The sequence below is a fragment of the Danio rerio genome, chromosome 10, assembly GCF_052040795.2.
Source record: "Danio rerio strain M-AB ecotype USA chromosome 10, GRCz13ab, whole genome shotgun sequence".
NCBI classification, from domain to species: domain Eukaryota; kingdom Metazoa; phylum Chordata; class Actinopteri; order Cypriniformes; family Danionidae; genus Danio; species Danio rerio.
This window is the reverse complement of record NC_141030.1, coordinates 23,231,165-23,258,087: the sequence shown is the minus strand read 5'-3', so window position 1 is coordinate 23,258,087 and position 26,923 is coordinate 23,231,165. Positions and strand designations below refer to the sequence as shown.

Below are 26,923 nucleotides of genomic sequence, written 5' to 3'. Positions count from 1 at the left end.
ATATTTGGCATGCTAAATATCTGGAGCTGTCAGTAATACAAATCATGCCTTGTGAAACCAGTTTTGACTGAAAATAACATCGCCGATCGCTTACAGCCAATGAGAGAGCAGCATTCACTTGTGTGTGTACCTGAAGGCCAGCGGGAGGTTGAGGAAGAAGTTAAAAGCACTCAGTTTATTTGAACCCAAGATATGGAGGAAAAACTAGTGGAGGTTTGACAAGAGCACCCATGTCTGTTTGACGTTTCATACAGAAAGTTGAAAAAGAAAGTTGAGGAGAAATTGTTAATTCCCTTCAAATCCAGGTGAGTTAATATGTACATTTTCTACCCCTTTAAAGGGTTCTTTCTCCTTATGTAGTTAATGACAAAAGATATACTACGTGTTTTTGGCTGTGAGATGTAGTTGTCATGCAATGTGACAGCCCCTGTCGATGATCCATTCTGCAGTGTAAACAAAGCAGCGACAAAATGGTAGCCCAGATAGTCATGCAGTGTGAAAACATCTATGACACGATAACTTAGAAAATCATGCAGTCTGAACTCGGCATTACTGGTGCTTATACAGTAAACCTTGCAAACAATGGTGCACACACACAAATAGGCCCAAGTCTAATCCTGGTGTAATTTTAGAAACCTCCACTCGGAGACCATCCTTCACGTTCAGTTGTGGCCTGTATTTATTTTCAATGTTTTAATGTAAAGATTAATGTGGTGCCATAAAACCAATTCTGACACTATTGCTGTGTCTTTAATATAATCTCCTCAGCGGTCACAATTTAATGGGGGAAAAAATTGAAAGGCTGATGGCTTTTTATTTAAATGTTGTTTTTAATGTGATTATTAACTGCTATTTTTATATTATGTAGGTTATAGATGAAATATGTCAATTCTGATAATTTAGTCAAAATTATTTGATTTTAGGAAATCCCTACGCGACCCTCCCCTCCCCTCATTGGCCTGCAAAGCCAACTTTGGAAAACACTGCAATAGAGAATGCTTAACTACCTTTTTTTTTAAATGAGAAAACATTTATTGGATATTTTGGTACTGTAGTTTTAATAATTCTACTACTACAACTAGCAAAATAACAGTATTGTTTAATTGCATAGATGGGTTCAAGGCCTGGAAAATAAACATACAGGTGGGTAGGTCCTTGAAATTTTTTGGTCCTTGGAATTGGTAGGTCCTTGAAATTTGTTTTAATTAAATCTGAAATTAAATTTGTTGGTTTTATTTTAATAATTCATCTTAATTGTCAAAAACAAAATTAAATTAAAATGTTTATTTCATTTTTTTTTTCATTTTTCCATTATCACAATAACACTGACAAATCATGCACATTTTAACAATATTTCAGAAACCACATTTGAATATCACCAGTAACACATTTTGAACATGGATTTGTAAAAGAGTAAACCTTTTTGAAAATAAAAAAAGACATTTTTTATTGTAAATTTTAAGTGCAAGTGAAATATTAGGCACAGTAAGAACTTTAGTGGCACTACATATGGGGTATGGCTTGCAAAAGTGCTTGATTTAAAATTAATGGTCCTTTAAAAGTCCTTGGAAGTTTTTGAATATGCTGTTGATGAAAGCATGGGAATCCTGCATAGAGCTTAAAGTCAGTGCTCTTATACAGGAATAAACAATTGCTAATAAGATATTATATATCAGAAATTGGAAACTCCGGTTGTGGAGAGCCGGTGTCCTGCAGAGTTTTGCTCCAACACTAATCAAACACCTGAACGAGCTCTTGTAATCACTGTCTTCACAATCACTAGAAAGCTATGGGCAGGTGTGTTTGATTAGGGTTGGATCTAAACTCTACCGAATTTGCTTATTCCAGATATATATAGAGAGATTATTCAGTATACAGGTAGTACAATATGTGCACTAGATCAGTGGTTCTCAAACTTTTTTCACCAAGTACCACTTCAGAAAAAAAATTGTCTCTCAAAGTACCATCATAATGACTGGTATTGAAATACAGTAGCGTAGTAGGTGTAATTACAGACTATTTCTCATTATCATGAATAATTATTATTGTTAGCAACTTTAAACATTATAAATAGTTTAAAAATTAACACTGTGCTGTGCAGACAGGTAAAAATAAATCAAACGTCAATGTTTAAATTGAAATGTGCTTTTAAAAGTTGATTAAAAATGGCACTGTTATTAAAAAGTAAAAAAATAAAAATGCCGTAATTAAATGTAAAGTATTATCGTAAAACAGTAATTTATGATAATTTACAGGAAAGTTTAAAGGAAAAGATAATTTAAAGGGAAGAAATGTTCCTTGAACCTCATAATTATAGGCCATGTCATCATATTCATATGTAAACTCTTTTTGACACATTTTAAATTATATGTATATACGACTTATTTGCATATCTTTGAAATCTAAAAATTAACTTGTATTTTAGATACATGCATTGGATTTACATATTTAAATTAGAAATTAGATCTGTTTACTACACGTTAGAGTAGGCTATGTGTGTCAAAAAAGCAAGGGGTTATACCTATCAACATTGGGATAAAAAAAATACAGGATATGCCCCCAACAACCGTGAAAAATATGGGGAGGAAATTAGTTTTAAATGATAGAATACATAACAAACATTATAAAATTGAAAAAAAAAATAAAAAGTTTAGTCTATTAAAATCAATTTACTGATCACAACGGTGTTATCGTATGCGCTAAAGGTGTGTTCATTTTTAACTTTAATTATTCAGCGATTCCTCCACGTACCACTAGAAGGAAGCCTGCGTGCCACTAGTAGTACAAGTTCCACAGTTTGAGAACCACTGCACTAGATAGTCCATAATAATGGTATTGATTGGTATATACAGAATCATTTAAATATAATATTTTTAGTGAGTTAGCTGCAATTAGTAATGATGTATGAAATGTAGAAATGTATGATTTATTATCCAGGCCACTGCACACTATACAAAAATTGTGGTTGCCTTAATTATTTAAGGTAGATCAACAAGTTCTTTGGACCTTTTGCATTAAACTGACTTAAAACAGTTTGTGTAACTTCTAAAAGTTAAGTTAGAACATGATTAATTTAATTTAGAACAGTAAGTTACAATGAACTATAAACATGTGTTGTCATGACTAACTGATCATGTCATTTTTTACAAATTTACAGTTGAAGTTAGGATTATTAGCCCCCTGAATTATAAGCCCCCATGTTTATTTTTTCCCCAATTTCTGTTTTAGGGAGAGATTTTTTCAGCACATTTCTAAACATAATAGTTTTAATAACTCATTTTTAATAACAGATTTATTTTATCTTTGCCATGATGACAGTAAATAATTTTTGACTAGATATTTTTTCAAGACACTTTTATACATCTTAAAGTGACATTTAAAGTCTTAACTAGGTTAATTAGGTTAACTAGGCAGGTTAGGCTAATTAGGCAAGCTATTGTATAACGAAGGTTTGTTCTGTATTGAAAAAAATGCTTAAAGTGGCTAATAAGTTTGACCTTAAAATGGTTTCAAAAAAATTAAAATGTTTTTATTCAAGCCGGAATAAAACAAATAAGACTTTCTCCAGAAGCATAAATATTATCAGACATACTGTGAAAATTTCCTTGCTCTGTTAAACATCATTTGGGAAATGTTTAAAAAAGAAAATAAAAGTCAAAGGGGGGGCTAATATTTCTGACATCAACAGTAGATGTCTGTCTGCATAAAGACTACTCATGTGTCTGAAAATAACTAAAACATCTGCCCATATTTGCTCTAAATGTTTGTGTTATATAGTATAAGTTTGTCTAAGACCATCAACAAACCCTCTAGCAAATTGTCAAACCCTAACCCTAACAGCTCAAGGTTGCCAAGATTTTGGACCATGTCGATGGTCAACAAGCTAATGAGCAGCTTACACTTACTAATGACTAGCTAGATACCAGCTACCTTGTTCCAAATTTACCTGCTAGCATAAGCTGGATTTAGCAGAGACAATTTGTTCATACAATCGGAACCGTTTTTTTCAGTCAGATAAACGACGGTCATTTAGGACTGCTGGCATTTTCAGGCTACAATATTAGTGTCTGTTATGAGTCACTGGGTCAGATTATATGATTTTGACCCCTTAATTCTAATGTCATTATTGATCATATATCAACATACGCTATATATCTACATGTTGTTTCCCTACTAATCACTGCTTGTCATTTTAGTTAAATACATGATGTCATGGAAAAGCCATAACTCATAACATTTCTCAATGTTACCCTACTGTGGAGAACTATGATAAAAAAAAAAATGTTAAACTTGCTTTTTGATGGGATATAGTGAAGCGTGTGGTGTCCACTATAAATTACTACATACCATAAAATGATTCATTTTTACACACACTGTACATTAGGGCATCGATTGAGCATCAATATCGCAATGTGTTTGTCCGCAATAGTCACATTGCAAGATATGCGGTGTTGTGTTAGGATAGATGACCAGGAACCACAGGTCAAAACACATGAGATTTGGGGAGGCTCTGCAGAATTTAAGCACAATAAATGTTAAATATCTGCGTTTGTTTTTAAGGCCTCTGTCTATGTAAGCATTTAAGAAAGTTCAAAGCATTTTAATAGAGTATTAAGAAGTTTAATAAAGATTTATTTAATTGAATAATTTATATGATAAAGACTCTACGTTGTTAATTTACATTTGATTATTCAATTTCTGTAACTGACTTTCTGATTTCATAAATATATATTTACATTTTACTCCTCTATAAAAACATCCCAATCAGTCTAAAGCCTTTGCAAAAAGAGTTATTTAAGTCATCTGGTGGAATTATATCGCAATATATTATATTATATCGCAGAGAAAAAGAAAAATATCGCATTGTCAATTTTTTTTATATCGTGCAGCCTTACTGTACATTATCTAGACAAATTTAACCAAATATATGACAGCAAAATAATAATATATGACATATCTAATATCAGATATCTAATATAATATAAAATAATATATGACAGAAAATAATTTAATCAGCAGAATTATTTTCTGTTGTTTGACTTTGGTTGTAGTCCAAATATCTTAAAAATATTACAGCAAAGAGCATTTTCTAAACAAGTAATCATTAATGTCTTGTTTTCTAGAAGATAAATTCGAAATGAAGTGATATTAAGTCAGATAGTTTGTTTATTTTGAGGAACTCCACATTTAATTTTGACTTTTTTTTTAAAACAAGATAATTAAATAGAAAATGTTTCATTATTCAAGAATTTTTAGATATTTGGCCTAGAAATAAGACAAAACACAAACACTTTTATTGCAGTGTTGCTTTCAAGTCAGTGGTTTCCAAGAGAACTGAAAAACTAAACCCTGCTATTATTATTCTGTAACCCTTCATGTTCATCATCTGAGAGTGGCCACTGGTCTGACTAACTCAAGTGATGAAGTGATTGGTTTATTTCTGCACATGATGTTTGGCAGCGATACGGTGACATCTGTTTAGAGATGTCCCTAAATGACATTCCAGGCCTTGTGATGTCTCCTGAGGGGAGCGGGTAAAGTTAATGCTGATGATGACGGTTTAACACCCCGGCCCTGCAAACTTGTTACCAGGGGCATTTCATTTACACATCTACCACCCTTCTGCTTAATTCAGCCAGCCAGAATATAATTAACAATGTAAATCATCAGGTCCACTGAGGGATTCATTAATTTAGGCAAGAGTCGTTATTATGTTCCTGGTTTGATAAAACCCAAAACTAAAAAAGAAGACAGCCCATGTTTGCCTTTAAAATAAACTTACTATGCAGACATACAATGAATATTTGTCATTTTGTAGGAATTCTTAAGAGCTCAAGCAGCTTTGTATTTTAGAGGATATTGTTTGCTGTTTTCTATGAAAATACACCCATTTCCATAAAAAATATTGTATATGTTAAAAAATAGTTTCTATAAAAAATAGTGTATATGAAGTGTTTTTAGTTCAATTGCCAGTGTCAAGTGGATCATTTAAACACTTAAAAAGTTGTCATATAACCTAAAAAAATATATTTCATCCAAATTAAAGGACATGAGATGTTGTTTGGATGTGAATATATAATATTGTAGTATATAAAACAAGTATCTCTGTAGTGTGTTTTCAACTAGGGCTGCATGATATTGGAAAAATCTGACATTGTGATATTTTGTTTTGCGATAGATATTGCAATATGAATATAATTTCACCAGATAATTTGAATAGCTCTATTTAAAAATATTTAAATAATTTAGATTGACTGGGGTGATCATATGTTTTTCTATGCAGTGCATCTGCATAAAATATGAAGATGCAGAGTCTAACAGTATTTAAAAACAAAAATCCAACAATCAAACAATTTTGTACAATAACATAAAAATGATATTGTTATTTTAATTTTTAATAAATAATCAAATCCCACGATGTGACTATTGCGAATACACACATTGCGACATTGATACTCAAAAAATATATTGTGCAGCTCTACTTTCAACGTTACTCTCTGAGTTTGCCACAGCAAAAACTCAACCAATAGTGTGTGTTTGAAGGAAGGGTTTCTGTTTGCTTGAACAATGACTTATGGGAAATCAAAGTATTTTGAAAACCGATAAATCATTTTATGCTTGGTAGTATAGAAAATATTAATTTAATCAAATTAATTCAAATGGATGGCCAGTAAACAGACTTAAATATATTGGATTCCAGGAATTAAATTGTTTTCTTAGTTAAATGCAGTAGAAAGAGGTCATTAAGGATTAAAAAAAGTGAACATTCACTTTTTTTTTTCAAGTGTATTTACTGTCACGTCTGCATGCTTCACGTATCTGCTTCGGGACATGACTGTCTAAGTTCATGGGGTTGAATCATGATGGTGGACTGATAGAATATTCATGATCTCTGCATAGAGCTTAAAGTAAGTGAGGTGACATGCTGAATTCACATTAAACTTTTCTTTAGTGCCCTTAAAATGACTTAAACAGATGCTAGTTTAAAATTATACAAAAAATATATGAAATAAATATGAAGCTGAGGAAAAACTTAAAGTGGAAAAAAGGCAGAAATCTTTTTTCTATGTCTTTGTGTCTGTATTTTTTGTTACCATATTTTCAAAAACATTTAAGTTGTTTTTTTTTCCGCTTAACAAGACACAAAATGCAATACTTTAACCATTATTACAAATTAGCGTTACTGTTTTATGAATGAAAATAGTTGTGCTGCTTAATACAGTTGTGCTTAACAATACATGTTAAAAAAGGAGGAGTGGGGTTCTTTGATGAAAGAAGGATCCAGTTTCTAGTATTACTTAGCAGCCCTGCAAAAATAGCAGGGCTTTAAAGCATAGGTTTTTAACCACCTTTTATGAACATCCATTTTAGGTGTCAAGTTTTTTGCTCGAACATCACAAACAGAGCTCTTACAAGTCTATAAAAGTGAAGGCATGCCTCAATGGGTAAAAGTAGACCACTTTCAATTCAAGGTCCAACACCTCAGGACTACTTTTAACTTGATGTTTACCTTACTTCTGATGAGAACTAACTGCCTGTTTGGGGTCCTGATTCAAACAATCAAGGCAGCAAATCGTGACACCCAATTTTGATCGAAATCTTGTACAAACCACAGCCAACCCCATTATCTGTCTCTGTAATTTGGCAAATGCTCGATTTTTGGTTTGCACTTATGTAACTGAATCTTAATTTGTCTCCCTCTTCTACCCAAACACTCTATGGCTTAGTCTACTACAAAAATCACATACCAAACTCTCACTATTGTGTGCACAGATATCAGAGTTGACTAGAAAATATAGGATCGAACGAATGAAATGAAATGACTGGACAAAAATGTGGCCCCCCCATAGAAGATCTATTTTTAATAAAGCTTTAATTACACAATATCTTTGTTTGTGATGAATAAAGTCATAATTTCTACAAAAATAATTGTTACTGACTGGACACTTTTAAACTTCAACATATATGTAAAACAAGTCAGCCAGTAAGAGCTGTGTGATTAATCCTCACACCCCTGGTCTCAAGAAGACAGACGCTAGAGGCTGTGGTCTTCAGCATCCTTGTTAGTGTGCCTGCTTCCCACGCCAGAATCACCAGTTTGAATCCAGCTCTTTGAATCCAGCAGACCAAGTTGAATCAGGGAAGTTACATTAGACCCATGACCTGTTGAATATAATGGAGGTCAGCTATTCTGTGTTAATAAACTTAGCTTTCCTAGCCTTAAGAGGCACGTTGTGACAGATGCTAGGATGGTCTGAAGTTTTTAATGCTTTGGTTGGTGTGCCTGCCTCTCATGCCAGACCTGCCAGTTTGAATCCCTTCTGGAGAGGGTCGAGTAGAATTGAAGGGGTTACACGTGCTGGGATCTGGATGGGAGTGAATTTTGTGGGATCAGTGTAAGGCCAGCTAGAGAAATTGGCATGTAAACCAACACTTGCCTGGCCTCGGGGTTCACTAGTGACAGATGCTAGAGTAGGGGTGTCCAAATATGTCCCTGCAGGACCAGTGTCCCTCAGAGTTTATCTCCTACCCTAATTAAATACACCCGGCTAGCTAATCAAAGCCTTCAGACTGACTAGAAGCTTTCAGGCAAGTGTTTTGAAGCTGGTAAATCTGTAGGACAGTAGCCCTTCAGCAGCAGGTTTGGACATCTCTGTGCTAGAGGCTGTATGTGACCTTGTTTGTGTCCATGCCTTCACTTCGAAGTTAAAACATGCTGTGAGAACTGGGTAGAACTGAGTAGAACTAAAGGGCTTACATATGCCTAAATTTAACTGTTCAGAATTGGTCGGGTTTATAAAATATCAAATTTTGTGAAATTGTTGTTCCCTGTACATGCTAAACTGGCGGTGTTAGAACCGACCCCATGTGACAGTCCTCTGCTCTCTCCACTAGTTACACTATGTTAGCAATGTCTCATACCCCAGCTCTGGAAAATGGAGCTATGATGTACTGTAGTTGGGAATTTAAATAATTGAGTAATATCTTTGAACTGCTAGTGCCATAATACAGAAGCACTTCAGTTCGCCCTTTCCGAGCGGTCCACTTTGAATTGCAGTCTCATCAGCGGGCGCCACTCCTTGATTGCTGATTTTACACACCTTGCTGCTTTCGCCTTTTTTACTGTGAGTCACGGTTGCTCTTATCTAGAGATAAAGCTCGGGGTGAAAATACTGCACAAAAAGCATCAGAGGAACATCCATTTCCATGTCAATAAAGCCGAGTAGAAAGGATGACCTTTTCAGCCAGTGCCCATGAGAACAATGCAGATACCACTCTTTGTTCTGAGAGGTAAACACCCAGCAGGCACCACCTGTGGACCCTACTGCAAGAACGCTGCGGTTAATATTCACACCAAAGCTGAGACGGTGAGCCAAGGGTTCGTGCAGCCGTGTAGGATGATTCACTATTAATCAGGGTCTCGGAAGAGGGCACCGAATCTGAGATCTCCATCTCGCTCATGTTATTTGAGGGAAGGCAGTAGCATGCTATTATTCAGACTCTATGTGTGTGCAAAGTGCTAGGGAGAGAGTTCATACTCAGGAATAAGTACTAATGTGACCCCCTGCCCACCTCAGATCTAGTGCTCGGAGCAATCTGCTTCTGAATGCACACAACCCCCTAGGAAGAGGCTGTTTGAGGCAGATTGCTTGAGTTGGAGAAATACCACACGGAGTCGAGCAGAAAATGGCCTTGAATTGGAACCCCACTAGACACCAGTTAGGCCTGACAGAATGCGTCTCATATTGCACATTCACTGCAGCATATTGTTTCTGTATTGCATATTTGCGCGCTGATGATAGTGGATGCAATGCCGGCAGTAAATAACTGGGAATAAATCTTCACTTACAGCTTGATCAAAAGGCGTTTGACTCTTGGAGGACCTTTTCCAGCGATAATACAGACGGTGGTTATTTGAGTTTATGGCAATCGGTGCTTCATACAGCGCTGCGTGTCGTAATTGTGATTTATAAATATAGATAGACTAGTAGGGTTATTCAAGCGTGCATGTAAATCCTATTCAGTCAAATGTGCTAAAAATGTTTCAGGCCTCTTAAATTCTATAATTTGTTTTGTTTTCTTGGACTAGATCCAGGCTGGCAGACTTTCACATGAATTGCCAGACGACACCGCATTCAATAACAAGCTGTCCTAATGATAACTACCACGGTTGTCTGGTGTCCTACGTTGGACTCATTGGTGAGTGATTATGGGAAAAATCTGCTGCATGGAAATAATAAGAATTTGAAATTGCATTTTAATGGACTGACTGTTTGGAACATGTATTTTGTCTTCTTTAGCTGCTTTAATTAGAAATGCATCAGGGATTTTACTTTTAAGAAAGATTAGAAAGGGCAGGGGAAAAGATGAAAGCAAGGGGTATTAAAATGTTTTGAAGCTAAGGATCCCCTAATATGATGCCTTTTCCCCCTAATATGAATACTTAAGACTATAGAGTACAATATAAATATATATAATATAAAATATAAATATATATAAATATATATAATAATATAATAATATTATAATATATAAAATAAAAATAACCACCAATTTTCCATAGCTAAAAATAAACAGAAAATAATGTTATAACTAATTATATTGTATATATAAAATTATTTAAACACAGAAAACAGAGCAAATGGAATAAACATTGAAAATGCAAAAAGTTTAGTATTAGTACCACACATGTTTACAAGTGAAACAAGAACTGTATTGTACCCAAATGCTTCTTAATTTGCACAAATGTATTATTTTATTCATCCTTTTTAAGCAATTACTACTTCTACTGTGTAAATTAAGCCTGCAAATCATCAGAGAAATTATTTAATTGCATCTTTTTAGCCTTTTACCTTCTAGTGGCTTAGAAAATCCAGGGTCACGCAGTGAACAAATATATCTGTAGACGAGAGCAGACCAACAACCTCTGGCCATTATACTGAGCCAAACAGCACATTATACTCCAGACAGTGGGATCTATAAACCAACATGTTCCCATCTCATGAATATTTACGAGGATCTCTACCCTTGGCCCTTACAGGATCAGATGTGACTCCAAACTATGTGGATGCGAGCCACACCAACATCACCATATCCCCTTGGTGTGGCTGTCGAGGCAGTGGAAATCACGAAGCTGAGTGCGAGGCCTTCCTCCGAGACTTCAGAGAGAACACTTGCCTGAGTAAGTGCAGATAAAACCTCGAGTAACCTCACGGTTCACGGCCTCAATAGCCATCCTTTGGGCTTAACCTAAATAGCACATTAATGAGACATGCTATGTCTTACGGATATGTGGTCTCTTTTGCAGAGGGTTTATTTTTCCCAGATGAACATTTTGTGGCTTTCTGTGCATATGTCTTAATTTGCATATGTGTGTGTGTGTGTGTGTGTGTGTGTTTCGGTGTGCAGGAAATGCTATCCAAGCTTTCGGTTATGGCACCGATGCAGGTCTAGTTCCCATCACAGAGTCTCAGTCGGCAGTCCCATCAGTACGGACCAATCTGCAACCGGCTATCATCACCAAACATGTCATCAACTCAAATGATGTCAAGCAAATAGACAGTGCATGTGTTTTCTCCACATGTGCTAACCTTCAGGTGGGTGTGCAATTTCTTTATCGTTCATTATATTGATTTGCACTACTATTGAGTCACTCCATACCAAAAAAAAAAATCTACATTTAAAAAAAACTACTTTAAAAGTAAATTATTTGCTGGTTGATTTCACTTGCAAAATGTAAATGGTGAGGTCTTTTCAAAAACATAGCTTTTCTTGCTTGCTAATCAGGCCAGCCTGATCAGTAACAACTCATCCAATGAGGTGAGACGGGCGGAGCTTTCTGATCGTCTATCCAAATGTAAAAAACAGGCAGTGTAGAGGAAAAAACATCAAGCATTCACTTCTGAAAACTGCCTAAATAATGAAAGTCAGCTGCCTGAAGATATATATTCAAAAACTGTAGACGAAGAGTATCTAAATGAGCGGTTAACTACACGACAGCAACAACATGGCTGAATATCCAAATTTCATTCACTCATTCATACTATACTTTGCAATCATAACATTCTTTTGCCTTGTGTTATGCTTTAACCACAGTATTAGGATGCTTTTAAACCGTTGCTATGGGTTTATTTTTATAATATATTCAATATTCTTATAATACTCTTATAATATTTTATAATATATTCCATATTCCATGTCATTTTTATTCAAGTTGTTTACTTTATTAAAAGCCCAAATCGATGGGTCTCTACATGAGATTTAAAAGTGTAAAGACTATCACTGCTCCTTAGATCCAGGGGAAGCTAGTTCCATAGCTGAAGAGCCATAAAGATAAAAGATCTGTCTTCCACTGTGCCTAGTCAAGTGCGAGGTGGCACCAGGGAGCAAGAGTTGGGTGATCTAGGAGTGCAAATAGGGGTATAAATAGGAAAATGTTAAGCGAGATATTGAGGAGCAAGATTATGAAGTGTCTTGAAAATTGGAGTAATGTTTTAAAATCCATAGGAAACTTTACCGAAAACCAGTGAAGCAGATAGAGAAGTGGTGTGACATGCTCATGAGATGAACTCTTAGAGATGACACGAGCTGCGTGGTTCTGAACCAGTTGGAGTTTATAGTAGAAGTTTATAGAAGGAAGCCCAGAGAGAAGTGCATTACAGTAGTCAAGATGTGAAGTAATTAATGCATGGATGAGAATTGCTGTGTTATTAGTTGTGAGAAAAAGGTAGAGATGAGTAATATTACGAGTTGAGTTTTATCAGCATAGCAGTAAAATTGTTTGTCGTATGTACTGAAAATGTGACCAAGAGGCAATAGATATATGATAAACAGGAGTGGAACAAGTACGGAACTGTGTGGGACACCAGTAGTGACAATCTGAGATCTTGACTTAAAAACCTTAATTTGGACAAACTGAGTATGTCCTACTGAGGCATCTCTGGCATCACATGTACATAGGTATTTACAGCCTTTGCTCAATACTTTGTTGATGCACCTTCGGCAGCAATTACAGCCTCAAGTCTTTTTGAATATGAGGCCACAAGCTTGGCACACCTGTCAAGAATTTATACCCATTCCTCTTTGCAGTACCTTTCAGGGTCTAGCAGGTTGGATGGGATGCGACGATGTACAGCCATATTCAGATCTCTCCAGAGATGTTTAATAGGATTTAGGTCTGGGCTCTGGCTCACCCCTCAAGGACATTCAACGAGTTATTGTAAAGGCACTCTATTGATATTTTTGCAGTATGCTTTAGGTCATTGTCCTGCTGAAAGATGAATCGTCGCCCCAGTCTGAGGTCAAGAGCACTCTGAAGCAGGTTTTCATTCAGGATGTCTCTGTTCATTGCTGTATTCATCTTTCCCTCGCTCCCAACTAGTCTTCCAGTTCCTGCTGGTGAAAAACATCCCCACTGCATGATGTTGCCACCACCATGGTTCACTGTAGGGACGGAACTAGTCTGGTGATGAGCGGTGCCTGGTTTTCTCCAAAAGTAACGTCTGGCATTCCCTCCAAAGAGTTCAATTTTAGTCTTATCAGACAAGAGAATTTTGTTTCTTATGGTCTGAGAGTCCTTCAGATGCCTTTTGACAAATTCCAGGCAAGGAGTGGCTTCTTTCTGGCCACTCTACCATACAGGCCTGATTGATGGATTGCTGCACAGATGGTTGTTCTTCTGTAAAGTTCTCCTTTCTCCACAGAAGAACACTGGAGCTCAGACAGAGTGACCAGAGGTATTGATCACCTCCCTGACTAAGGACCTTCTCCCCCGATCACACAACTTAAATGGCCGGCCATCTATAAGAAGAGTCCTAGTGGTTCCAAAAAACTTGAGGCCACAGTGCTCATTTGAACTTTCAGAGCAGCAGGCATTTTTTCTGTAACCTTCCCTAGCCTAGTGCCTCCTATTACAGAGGTTTGCTGACAGTTCCTTTGTATTCATGCTCGGTTTGTGCTTTGACATGCACTGTCAAATCCTGGGACCTTATATAGACAGGTGTATGGCTTTTCAAATAACGTCCAGTTAACTGAATTTACTACAGATGAACTCCGATTAATCTGCTAAAACATCTCAAGAATGATCAGAGAAAACAGAATGTACCTGAGATCAATTTAGAGCTTTAGCCAAAGGCTGTGAACACTTATGTACATTTGATATTTCAGGTTTTTTTATTTTTAATAAATTTGCAACAATTTCAAAAAAAAAAAATACATTGTCGTTATGGGGTTATTGTGTGTAGAATTTTGAGGAAATAAATTAATTTAAATCATTTTGGAATAAGGCTGTAACAATTTTTTTTTTTTTTGAAAAAGTGAAGCGCCATTAATACTTTCCAGATGCACTTTAGGTGTGGAAATATGATATTTTACAATTTATGGTATTTATTTTTTTATTATTAAAAAAATCTGGCGATAAATAGCAAACAAAAATACATATTTGATGTATAACATCATAAAATTCTTTCACTATCTTCTGAAAACCCTAGTTTTCAGTTATTGTAATGTACAATGATATTCATGCTAGCCCTCACTGGAGGAAAAATGCTATTAAATTTGGATAGTCCTGTACGTCCTGTTCTAGCATCAAATTGCTCGGAATGTCAAGATTAGTGCTAAAACTTGCATCGGGGCTTTATACATGTACAAAAGCAAAACACACAAATTCCATTAAAGCCCACTTAAATCTAGGCCAAACCTTGAGGACATCAACATTTACAATCATTAAAATAACTGAGGCAAGCAGAATCCCTCTATGAAGGGGAAAAAATCCTGTTTTACCTGAAGATATGCAGAGTGTCTAGTGGAAGCAAAAACACGGTTGTATAATTCAGTGCGCAGGTGAATAATTCAAGTACTGAGAGCAACTGTCAGCTCATGCAGGGGCCGTTCAAAGTGGACCTGCAGCTTGGCTGTCCGCATTAAAGAGTTTGTTCAGCCTAAAACCTATATTCTGTCATCCTTTACTGTACTCATCCTTGTCATTTCAGAACAATCAGACTTGCATTCATCTTCAGATCAGATTCTGGATCTCATCAATGGCATGTTTACCTTAAAAGTTGGATGTTTAAGATAAAGAAGTCAAAAAATAAATCCATATGCAATCCATCATGTGGTTGGATTGCAATTCTGAAGAGACATGATCACTTTATATGATGAGCAGATTTAAATTTATCTTTTATTCACATACACACATTGATCAGTGAGCAAAAGCAGAAGCTCTTTCAAACGTGCTTGGCATGCAAGAACAAACCTCATTAGCTGCCCTTCGACTGTCAGGGCAATAGTGAATGTGCCCGTGCATTCCTGGGTCAGTCTAGTATCTCACTTTCGAGGTCTTAACCGGGCTTTGCTCTGGGGCAAATAACCAGGATTTGTATGGCACTTAGTTAAAACAAAACAATAATGGTGAACTTTTAGCCCAACAGTTAAAAAGTGGCTGTTAGTACTTAGAAAACTCAATTTTGATGAAATGTGACCGTTTTCGAGGTGAACTACTCATTTAGTGTGGTGTGTAATACTTGAGAAAGCTGTGTGTCTTGGTGCTGAGAGGCTGCTCAGATGTAAGATTAAAGTGTGAACCCAATGAAAATCCTCTCTCTGTAGTCATCTATTTCATGTTGACTGTCGCATTGATTTTAAGCATGGTTTGGTTGCATGTTTTGGCTTGCCTACAGGAAGCCATGTAATCCCATGTAAATGAATGATGTCATCATAAACACTAATTTGTCAGCTAATCCGAGTTTGAAAGAAGCTGCATTATAGAGATATGGCTTTGTGTGACCACTTCCATCATATCGTGCCACGCAGTTCTGTCCTAAGTCCTGAGGACTCAGTTTATAAGCCCCTGGGTACTGGAGAAAATGACTGTACTCTCTCATCCATGCTGAAACAAATTATGAAAACTCCGCAGACAGAAATATCATAAAGTCGCGCGGGAAATAACTATTTTAATTTATGTCTCTGGCAATTGTCGTAGGAGGCAACAGTCAATCTGTGGAAAAGTGCTTATCTGACATTGCCGCTCATATCTGCTCGATTACTTGGTGAGTTTACAAGTTGAATGTGTTGAACTTGTGCTGGCGGTAAAGGATTTGAGTATGAAATGTGTTGATTGAATAAGCAGATGCACTGAAGAATTTCTCATTGAAGCAGTAACTCCTTATAAAAATGAGCAAAAGCACATCCATTTTATAAAAGATGGATTTTCATCTCACTGGTTACTTTATTAACTACGCCTAGCTAGTACAGGCAGGGCTCAAAATTGCGAGGGTTCTGGTTGCATATGTGCCCAAAACTTGATCTGTCCAACCTCAAAATATATTTGGGAGCACTTGTGTAAGTGCATAAAGTTGATGTCGTGCGACCAGTTTTCACAGCAAAATGTTCACCACATGCGCAGAATTAGGAGGCATTCACGCATTAAGCATCTTTGCACCTAAAAACACCAAACGCAGTGCTCAGGAATGGTTTAAAACAGTTGACATGTCAGCTTGCTGTAGTAAACAAAGCCCAAAATGCTTGCCCTGCCTTCAAGCTCTTCTTATTGGCCCACTGCGTTAAACAAGGAAACGAATGGATAGGTTAATATTAGCTGTCAATCACTCAGTCCGATGAGATTGAGCTACAGCCACGAAAATGTAAAGGTCTGGATCTGACAGAATAAAAAGAACATTGGCAGATTTAGTTTTAGAAACCACCTAAAGTTACAAATAATGGCACGTATTATTAGTAATCATGTAATGAATGTCAATCCAGCAGTTACACTTTTCGAAGAGTGGATAAAAGACTTCCAGTGTTTAAAGTCTGCTATGAAAATGACTAAAGCCATTCACCGTAAAGCCGGTGGGACGAAGTTTTTACGTACCAGTGTTTGACACTGAATCTACACATTTAAAGCACGAGATGTTCTAACGTTATTTAATCCTTCATTTAATCGTCACGATGCTGTCAGTCGTGAGACTGACACCACATTCACCATTGCTAAAGTGCATGAATTCACAGAGATAAAAAGCTAATATTGCAGCTCATGAAAAGACCATTTTTGCTATTAAGATTTTAGCTATTACGTTAGGAGCACCGGTGCTATCAAAAAAAGGTTCATTTTGAGCCCTGACAGGGTTGGACCTCTATTGGCTTAAGAGCCGTTTCTGGCACAGATTCAAGAAGGTGATGGAAATATTCCTCTGAAAATTTAGCCCATATTGATATGATTTCATGATGCAGTTGAAGCAGATTTATTGGCTGCACGATTTGGGCGAGTTTGTATGAATAGTGGTCTCAGTTTTCTGTGCTGTATGTATCTGCTTCAAGGTTTAATGTGTTGTGTGTTGAGTGATACTCTTCTGGAAACCTTGGTTGCAACTAATGGTTTTTTGAATTACTGTCACCTTTCTATCAAATTAACTATTCATCCACAAAACTGCCACTCACTGGATATTTTGGTATCTGGTAATCCCTAGAAATGGTTGTGCATAAATATCCCAGCAAATTAGCAGATACTGCACTGTGTTACTGTACGCATCAGCACAGCGCATCTCACTTGGGTTCACTTTTGCTGGGCTCGATTTGAATTTTCATAGCAGTTTAGTGCCACATAAAATGGCTGGGATTATTGCTATAGTTGAACCACCTCTACTCCCATGACATCATTATTTTCATTATTGGTCATCCCATCCAGCTCTCACTAAATCTGCTTACCAGAGGAATGTCTAGAGCTTTTCTACTGACCATAATGCTTCCGTTTCATATTTCTTTTTCTGGGTGGTATAAAAAATGGGTTAGTTGAGACAGGTAGTGACAATTCTCTTTGAGAAAAAAAATATTCCCTTTTTAACCTTTCAGTGCTTAGCAGTGTGTATAGGTCACATTTTGATATTGGTACATTTCAATTGGAACCTCACTTTGAAACAGAAACAGTATATGGTACTAGATATGGAACATAGTGGAAAAGCCCCCAAAATTGAGACATACTGAACTGCACCTGTGCTTTTCCATGCAGTGGTTCATCTAATTGGACAGATGCAGCAACACAAGATCTTCTTTTATCCACACAGATGAATGAATTAGTCAACAAATTACTGGAACTGTTCAAAATTCTATTAAACATGACAAAATTGCCAGCCACCTTTGGGAATGAGGTGAACACAAGACTAAAAGCACATGAGTTTAATGGTATTTTGTAGCTAATGTTGCTACACAAGAGCAGACAGATCTCAGTTAAACTGGATTACAGATGGTGGGTGAATATGATGCAGGATTTTGCTATGAAATATTGTGGGCGCAAACTGGCTGCAACTGTTTAGTGAATTTGCCATGGAATGTTTACAGATGAGTACAAAAAGAAATTTGTGTTTTCTGAGATGAATCCATTCCCTGATGAAGTCAGGGATTTGAACGTGCTGTTAAATAGGGCAGTGAAAGTATCAGTTATTAATTTTGCTTATTAATGTCTCGATGTCTGTGAAGTTCTGCTTGGGTTTCAGTTTGTTTGCTTTTGTTTCAAGCAGCTGCTTCACCCTTTGAAGTTGAGTGCTTATCTTAAAAAAATAACTAAGCAGGGATTTATTTTTCTTTCTTTCTTTCTTTCTTTCTTTCTTTCTTTCTTTCTTTCTTTCTTTCTTTCTTTCTTTCTTTCTTTCACATTTTACTTCATTGCCTGAACCGCAGAACAGCTCTAAAAATTGCATGTTTCTTGTGGGAAAAGCAATTCAAAGAATCAATCAAGCAAACCATTGTGCAGTTTTTCATAGACTTCTTAATTATAGATTTAAATAAATGAGGCTGCAGTTGTCGTTTTCTTGAAAAACTGGGACTAAAACTTACATTGTATAGTAGTAGTAGTTGTGTTTAATATAAAAACTTTTTTTTTTCTTTTCTCCAAAGGTTAAACTACATGGCCCTACGTTTGACATTAAGACTTTTATTTTTAAACATTTCTCTTTTGTTGCCAACAGGTTTCTCATTACAAATTCAAGAACATTTTATCAAGCATTTTTAAATCCCCATTATACGGGACATAACTTTTAAGGGTAACATGAGTTGATATTTGAGTTGGCATTCTAAACCAATGTAAACCTAACAAAGCAAATGTGACTGGTCAAATAATTTCTATATTCAGTACAATCAGCAGATATCTGTTGTTGTTTTTTTTTGTTGTTGTTGTTTTTTTTGTCATATTTGCTAATGTCTGTCCCCCATCTGTCATTAGTCATCTATGCAGACAGTGCCACCCCCAACTCATCCAATTTGTTAAGACAGTGTTGGTTTGTCAGGGTTGTTTAGAGACTCAAAAACACACATTATCCTTACATGGCATTCACACTTTTTGTTTCAGTCTAAATGTAGTCATTCCATTAAAAAGCATAAATGCTGTATTTTCTACAGATAAAGGTGTTTACATAAAAGCTTTTCAGTCTGATTAAGCCGTCAATCATCTTACTACTAGATTATTTATTTGCATTTAAACATCGTCAAATTTTTTTTTCTGAGCAATCAACCAACAAATGTCTTACAATTTATTCATATTAAGCTAGAACACAAGTTTTGTAATAGCCAAATGACACACCTCACCTTTAAGATCCCTATTACACAGATCCTTTACAACTGGGTTTACTTTAAAATTCCAGAACTGGTGTTATTTATACAACGGGATTATGTTGCTAAAAAATGCTAAAAATATGATTGATATGTGTTTTCACAGGACAGTGAGCAGAAATGTTCTAACAGTTTTGAATGTGCTGATGAGGTAAGATGCATTTCACCCACACAATATATCGACATAATATAATAGTATTACGATCATTTCATTTCCTACTTGTAATTAAATGTGAAAGTCTAATTTGAAAGTGTTCACTCCTTTTGTCGTGCTATGCTTCTCTGTGCATGTTTAGTAAATACAGACAGTACTGTTTTCATGGCAAAAGACATGCGTTTGCATAAACTGTTAATAAATCTGCCCCTAATTATCTTTTGAAATTAAATTGCATGAACCGGTCCCAGGGAGACGCGGTGGCGCAGTAGGTAGAGCTGTCGCCTCACAGCAAGAACGTTTGCTGGTTCAGGCCTCGGCTGGATCAGTTGACATTTCTGTATGGAGTTTGCATGTTCTGCCCGCATTCGCATGGGTTTCCTCGGGGTGCTCCGGTTTCCCCCACAGTCCAAAGACATACAGTACATGTGAATTGGGTAGGCTAAATTGTCTGTGTATGTATGTGAATGAGTGTGTATGGATGTTTTCCAGAGAAGGGTTGCAGCTAGAAAGGCATCCGCTGCGTAAAACATGTGCTGGATAAGTTGGCCGTTCATTCTGGCGACCCTGGATTAATAAAGGGACTAAGCCGAAGAAAAAAATGAATGAATAAATGAACCTGGTCCCCACTTCACATATTTTTGTGTATATTGCTTAAATGACTAAATGTACCATTTCTGGAGATCAAAACCATTAGTTTCATCCCAATATCATAAATAGATGACTAAATATATGGTTTAAAAGGATAGTTCACCCAAAAATTTACTTAATTCATTTACTCAACCATTACATGTTCCAACCCATATTTTGTTTATTTTTATATATGTATTTATCATTATTATGATTATTATTAAACATGAAAAAAAATCATTGAAAAATATTGTAAACATGTAACCACTGACATCCATATTTATTTTTTTACTATAGATGTTAATGGTTACAGGTAGGCCCACGCAGAATCTTCGCGCAGAGAAAGCCACATATTTTTAGTTCATTATTAAATCTATTTATTTAGTTATGTAAATGTTTGTAAATTTATAGTTATTCAGTTTTTAAATTAATCCCAGTAAAATTGACTAAAATGAAAATCTTCATTTGATTTATTTACAATACAGTTTGTAGATAATATTTTAAGTCTTTTAGTAGATATATAAGAGACTTGCTTTGTTTACCAAACAAGTGGATCTAATTGAATTTCCATTGTAAACATTAAATAAAAGTTAAAAAGGTCGTATTTTTTATTTCATATATTAAGATTTTAGTTATGATACTCCTAAAACGATTCTGCATAAATCCGCTGATCTTTTACAAAATTCTTAGCAGAAACAGCAAAAAATGTCCGCAGACTCTGAACCCTAGTTACAGGTTATACAACTTATTTGGAACAAGTAAAGGGTGAGTAAATTATGAAGCATTTTTATTTTTTATTTTTGAATGAATATTGATTAACTTTAAATGCTAATATCTTTATTAACTTTAAGAAACGTGTACCTCTAATTTCTGACATATAACCTGTTATGTTAATAATAAATGTGTTTTTTTCTGTGCACTCGATGCATAGGTGGTGATTTGGGGTTGTCAGATCAAATGAGTTTTTGTTTTTGTAATAGTTCGATAGAGAAAAGTTTCAAATGTCATAAATGTTTTTAAGCATAAATCCTGTTACACTTGTTTAGTATTAAGACCTTCATTTGACTCCTAATGTAATTTACCTAATGCGTTGTGAATCGGTAAGAGGAGTTAAACAGACAGTAATGTAAAAGTAAAGGCTGATTTATACTTCTGCGTCAAACGCCGGTGTATGCTTCGGCGCTTACGCATAGCCCTTCGCCGTGGCCATCGGCGTCGCTGACGTGCACCTCTTAAAAAAATGTAACTACACGCCGCAACAATGTGTAGCGCAAGCTCTGTGATTGGTCAGCTTGGTAGCGCTGATGAGTCTGGGCGGGACCGAGAGCTGCGTGAATGGTGCGAGCCTGATGGAGCGATTGTTTACAAGTGTGGAGTCCCGTGAAGGAGCTCCGGATGGAAAGTTTTGTTTTGTGTTTACCTCATAGTTAAAGTTGTTGCACGTCCGCCGGTTCCTGCCTCAAAATAAGCGAGTTTGAGCCACTTGTACATCCCGGAAGTGTTCTGGAAAAGCAAAACAGCAGCGAAGAAACTCGACACAGAGGAACATTTACACCTCACTGCCAACTAGCGTTTCGGAAGTGTTAATGCAGACCAACAGAGACAGCGCGCAGAAGTATAAATGCACAGCTACATGCGTTGCATGCGCCGTGGGTTACGCCGGTCACTTGACGCAGAAGTATAAACCAGGCTTAAGCGTTGAACTTCTGCAGAGGTGGAGTTTAGCCACACTATTATGTAACAAAGTAACTCATTCCACGATCTGTGCTGCCGTTAATTATACACTGTTTATAGATAAAGGAAGTTTTTAGTTCTGAAATCTGATGTTCTCATATGACTCATATATGTGTGATGAAGTAAAGTTTGAATTCTTAGTCGGATGACATGAGGATAAGTAAATAATGACAGTCCTGACTTTGGGTGAACTAATCCTTGAAACAAAGAAGATAACTAAAAATCTTTATAATATGTCCACAGAATGTGCTAAACCGCAATATGGAGGGTTCCATTGACTCGGTGGGCTCTCACCAGGCCGACAACAACAGAGCCAGACACTCATCTGTGACTTCAATCAGTGTTTCTGCCGCCACACTGACACTGGCCTTTGCACTGGTCAATCAGGGTCTGTAAACACAGCCTGACTCTACAGCACCAGGAAGCATCTGATGGATTCTTCTGACCTCAATCAAAGAACTTCTCTAAAGTGACATTGATCTTTCTCTCTCTCTAAGTGTGTGTGTATGTGTGTCTCACACGCCATCTTTAAAAAAAAAACAGTCAAAACAAAAGAAAAAAAGAGCTCGTAACAGACTCGAAACACCACTGCCCCATTCAAGAGAAAGAAAGGAACCACTGGCAGAGAACTTCTGAGAAACGTCATCTTTTGAGGAAAGAAGTCCACAATAGTTTTAAAGCTGATGGACATTTGATGAAGAACTTTGATTAAGAACAGCCGGCCAATCATCGACAAACTCTCGCTGTATATTTACCTAGAGAAATAGAGCATTCGTCAAACAAACTCTTTGCTATCTCCCCACGCACATCAGTACAGTAGTGCTCACTGCCTCAATCATAACCAACGATTCCATGTAAATGTTTCTTTAGTTTGAAAAGAAAAAAAATTGTGCCCTTTTTAATCATTTCCTGAGTCTGTTTTTCAAGGATTCATCAGCGACACATTTTTAAGCTACAATCCGGCTGAAACGACTCGGACCATACTGCCCTGTGTACAATGTGTATAATGATGTTTGTAAGTATATGGGATTCTTTAAGAAAATGTCAAGCTTTTTTTTCCTGTTTTATCTCTAAAAGAACCTTTAGCATGTGCTGGAAAGCCGAAGACGTGGGGAACCAGAACAAAAGCGGAGAGCCATGTGAAACGTATCACCATGGAGAGCCGTCAGTGCCAATGATGTTCGTCTTAGGCTGTTATTATGTGTAATCATTTCTTTCTCGCCAAAAGACTTGGATTATATTCAAAGAAAAGTGCTCCGGGAGAGCGGAACAAAAGATCCATTTGCAGAGAGGGTCAATTGTTGGTGTATTTTATAGTGTGCAATCTATCGTGTGGCCTTACTTTTTTTGTCTTCGCTCTGTTCCTCTCTCTTATGTAATGGTTTCAGACCATAACACTCGCAGAGTAACGCCAAGACAGACAGAGATGATTTCGAATGATCAAAAATAACAGCTCCTTCGACTTAAAATATATATATATAAATAAATAAATAAAAGTCTTGGTTCATTTGTGATGCTTTAAAAGGGGGCAAGACAGAGGCTCAAGAATGTGTCAGAGATATTTGTTTAAATCTGAATAAAAACATCCTAGTAATGTTGAAGAAGTCCGAGTGATTATCTTGGAATAAGTTCTGAAAATTTTAAGTAGATATTTACACCCCCTTCGAATGTTATCACTCTATTGAATAATCATTATCAGTGGTTATCAGCTGATAGATATGGGCCAGTAGGAGCCTTCTGAGCCATTCATTCATACACATGGTCAATCAGCAATACTGAAAAGACTAGACAATTAATGGGAAATTTAATAAATAATATAAATAATTTTGTTAACTTCCAGTTGCAACCATATGTGATCCATGGCTGATTAACTATGTGGATGGATGATAAAAACCTTCTAAGCCTACTAGTGGGCAAAGAAGGCCTCTACTGGCCCATATCTATCAGCTGATAACCACTGATAGCACCCATTCAATCCAGTGGTGACATTCGAATCGGCTGATATTTAACACTGGAGTTACTAGAATTGTAATAGCATTAGTCATTTGGACCATTCATTATAAACTGTGTTGAATTAATTTGACTGTGTCATGGTTGTCACGATACTGGAATTTGGTACCAATCTGTACTGAAAGTTCAAAAACGTCAATTTCCTGCTAATATTTGAGCGCTGTTAAGCACATTCTTAAACAACGCTAATTTGCCATTGTGTTCCCCTGCTCAGCAGAAATTACTGTGATTGGCCGTAAAGGGCATCAGTTCACCAAATACACTGGAGCGTTTCAAGGTCACGTCGATCAGCTGGTTTGTCTTTAAGCTGACATATGAGGAAATCCACTAAGGAATCGCGGCTTTAAAATGTTTCAGTGTCCCTATATCTGTGGGTACACTCAGGAAACGGCGGTGAGTTTGGTGAACTCATGACCTTCACAGCCAGTCATTTCTATTGTGAACGTGAACACAATGGCAAATCAGCAGTGTTTAAGAACGTGCTCAACAGTGCTCAAATCCTAGCAGGAAATGAACACTTTTAAACTTACAGTATAGATTGGTACCGTATGCCAGAATCATGACAACCCTAGTCACATTTTTTTGTATTTAAGCTTCAAATGTTGTAATATTTATGGAGTCATTATGCAAAAATACTATATATTTTTTAAATATAGCAAAAAATATAGGTGGATAAATGTTTCTAGACCACCCCTGAAGGTTAAAATCTCATATTGTACAGAAAGCAGAAGAGAAAAGTTTTACTATCAGTAAGTTTTTGTTAGCAAAATGTTGCTAGGCAACATATGGGAACTAATTTTCAAAGGCACAGAAAAGTTCAATTTGACCATTGTGCCTATTCAAGGAATAAATGTTAGAATGACATACTTAGACAATTAGGAAAAGTCAGGGAACTATAGTTATGTGTCAAATTTATTAAAGTTATTACAATACAAACTTGACAAACATGTAGCTCTAGTGTTAAAGGCAACATTCAATTAAAATCTACTATTCAACTTTGTTTGATCAGGGATTTGATTCAGCAATTTGCGACAAAGTGCAACATTGCATGCAACTTTCCCTGCCGGCGAGGACATTAACATGACGTCAAATTGATGTTGTACCCCAACATTGTGGGGATGTTGCATTTTTTTGCCAATAAAAATCGGGTTTATGTCGAAACGTCATTTTGGTTGCTATATCTGACTAATAAATATCAGTATTTGACGTCAATATGACGTTGGTTTAAGATGTTGGCTCAACGTTGGATTTTGGTCACTTCCAACATAACCTAAAATTAACATGTCCTTTGACGCTGGCTAGGACATTGAATCTTGGTCACCTGATGTCACAACCTAAATCTAACCAGTCAGGTTTGGCACTGACTGTTTTTTCCCCCCTTTATTTTATATGGGCTGCACGATTCTGGCAAAAATGTGAATCATGATTTTTTTGCTTAAAAAGAAAGATCACGATTCTTTCTCACGATTCTGTAAATGTAAAATAAAGGTTAATATGATTAGACTATAATTATTGTTAATTCTCAAACATATGGTAAAACAACAATAATCATATTAAGCCTATGTGTAGCTCTACTGTTGCTTAAAATGCACAGTAGCACATAAAATTATGGTGGACTTGAACAGACTTTCAATATGTCCTGTTTGTTAATTCACAGTAAAATGATGACATCAGAGTACAACTATCCATAATTCTGAAGTTAATTTATTATGTTAAAGAGATGTGCTTGTCATCTGTCATTGACAACATTATTAGACCATTATATTTCCATTATATATAGGCTAGGATTGTTACACTGACACAGTAATACTTTATTTTCATGCACAACACTTTGTACTTGCTATAAAAGAAAAAAAAAATCATATCAAATGCTTGTCATAATCATAAATCTAAAATGCGATATGATCATTTAAATGATGTGCGCACAGGTTTTACTTTCACTTCCGAGTGCGGCTCATGGCTGCTGTAACTGTGAGAAAAAAATACATGCATGCAAATCAAACCTCCCGCATGACCCTCAAACGATCGCTCTGTGCAACAAACTGAACGTTATTTACAACTTTATTACCTGTTATTCACAGCATATGCATGTTCTGTTCACTAAAGTAGGCGTCATACGTGCATGCGCGCGTTGTCTGTAGTAAACAAACGATTTCGTGACCATGAACACATCATTACATGAGGACGGAAATTACATTTTGGGTGAATTATACCTTATAAATACAGTATGTGACACTTTTTAAGCCATTTGAAGGTGTCAATGTTGCAGTGAAGACATGTGCGGCTGTCTTTTCTTCTCTCCTGACCCAGTAAATATAATTGGCTGAATCGTAGAAAAAGCCGAGTTGGGATCGTGTGTTGGGTCGAATCGAGATCGTGATCTTTAGTCGATTAATCGTGCATCCCTATACTGATAGACATATAGTGATTAAAAAGTCTTTCTTAAAACATTAAACCAGGGGTCTCAAACTCAATTTACCTGGGGGCCGCAGGAGGCAAAGTCTGGGTGAGGTTGGGCCGCATAAGGGATTTCACAAAAAAAAAGTCCTCAAATGTCATTATTAACAGTTTTAATTATTTCTTCTGAACATGAAGTGTCCTGAACATTAACAGAACATTGAGTGAAGATTATGAACAGTTCTTCTGAACATGGCATCTTTTGCCTACTTCTTGCTGTCAGAGACTTGACAGCGCTTCTTCTCACAAATCTGAACCACATTTGGCTTTAGAGCGGAAGCAGTTGAGACCCTCAGTATGGCTTGAAGATGATCATCATTAAGTCTAGACCTGTACTTTGAC

General features: G+C 36.4%; 1 protein-coding gene and 1 long non-coding RNA gene across 3 annotated transcripts in view; one reads left to right on the top strand and one right to left on the bottom strand.

Annotated features, from left to right (window-relative positions):
• gfra2b (GDNF family receptor alpha 2b) overlaps window positions 1–23,718 on the top strand; it is a 100,307-nt gene extending 76,589 nt beyond the window's left edge. For both annotated transcript variants that reach the window (XM_087270453.1, XM_087270454.1), the window contains exons 5-9: window positions 10,091–10,200; window positions 11,042–11,182; window positions 11,410–11,597; window positions 19,703–19,747; window positions 22,358–23,718. In XM_087270453.1, coding sequence (XP_087126579.1) covers window positions 10,091–10,200; window positions 11,042–11,182; window positions 11,410–11,597; window positions 19,703–19,747; window positions 22,358–22,510 — 637 coding nt within the window. In that variant the 3' untranslated portion in view covers window positions 22,511–23,718. The remainder of the gene's footprint in view (window positions 1–10,090; window positions 10,201–11,041; window positions 11,183–11,409; window positions 11,598–19,702; window positions 19,748–22,357) is intronic.
• LOC147842039 (uncharacterized) overlaps window positions 7,842–26,923 on the bottom strand; it is a 113,767-nt gene continuing 94,685 nt past the window's right edge. Inside the window, exon 3 of the long non-coding RNA XR_015501000.1 lies at window positions 7,842–8,163. This is a non-coding gene — a long non-coding RNA (uncharacterized LOC147842039). The remainder of the gene's footprint in view (window positions 8,164–26,923) is intronic.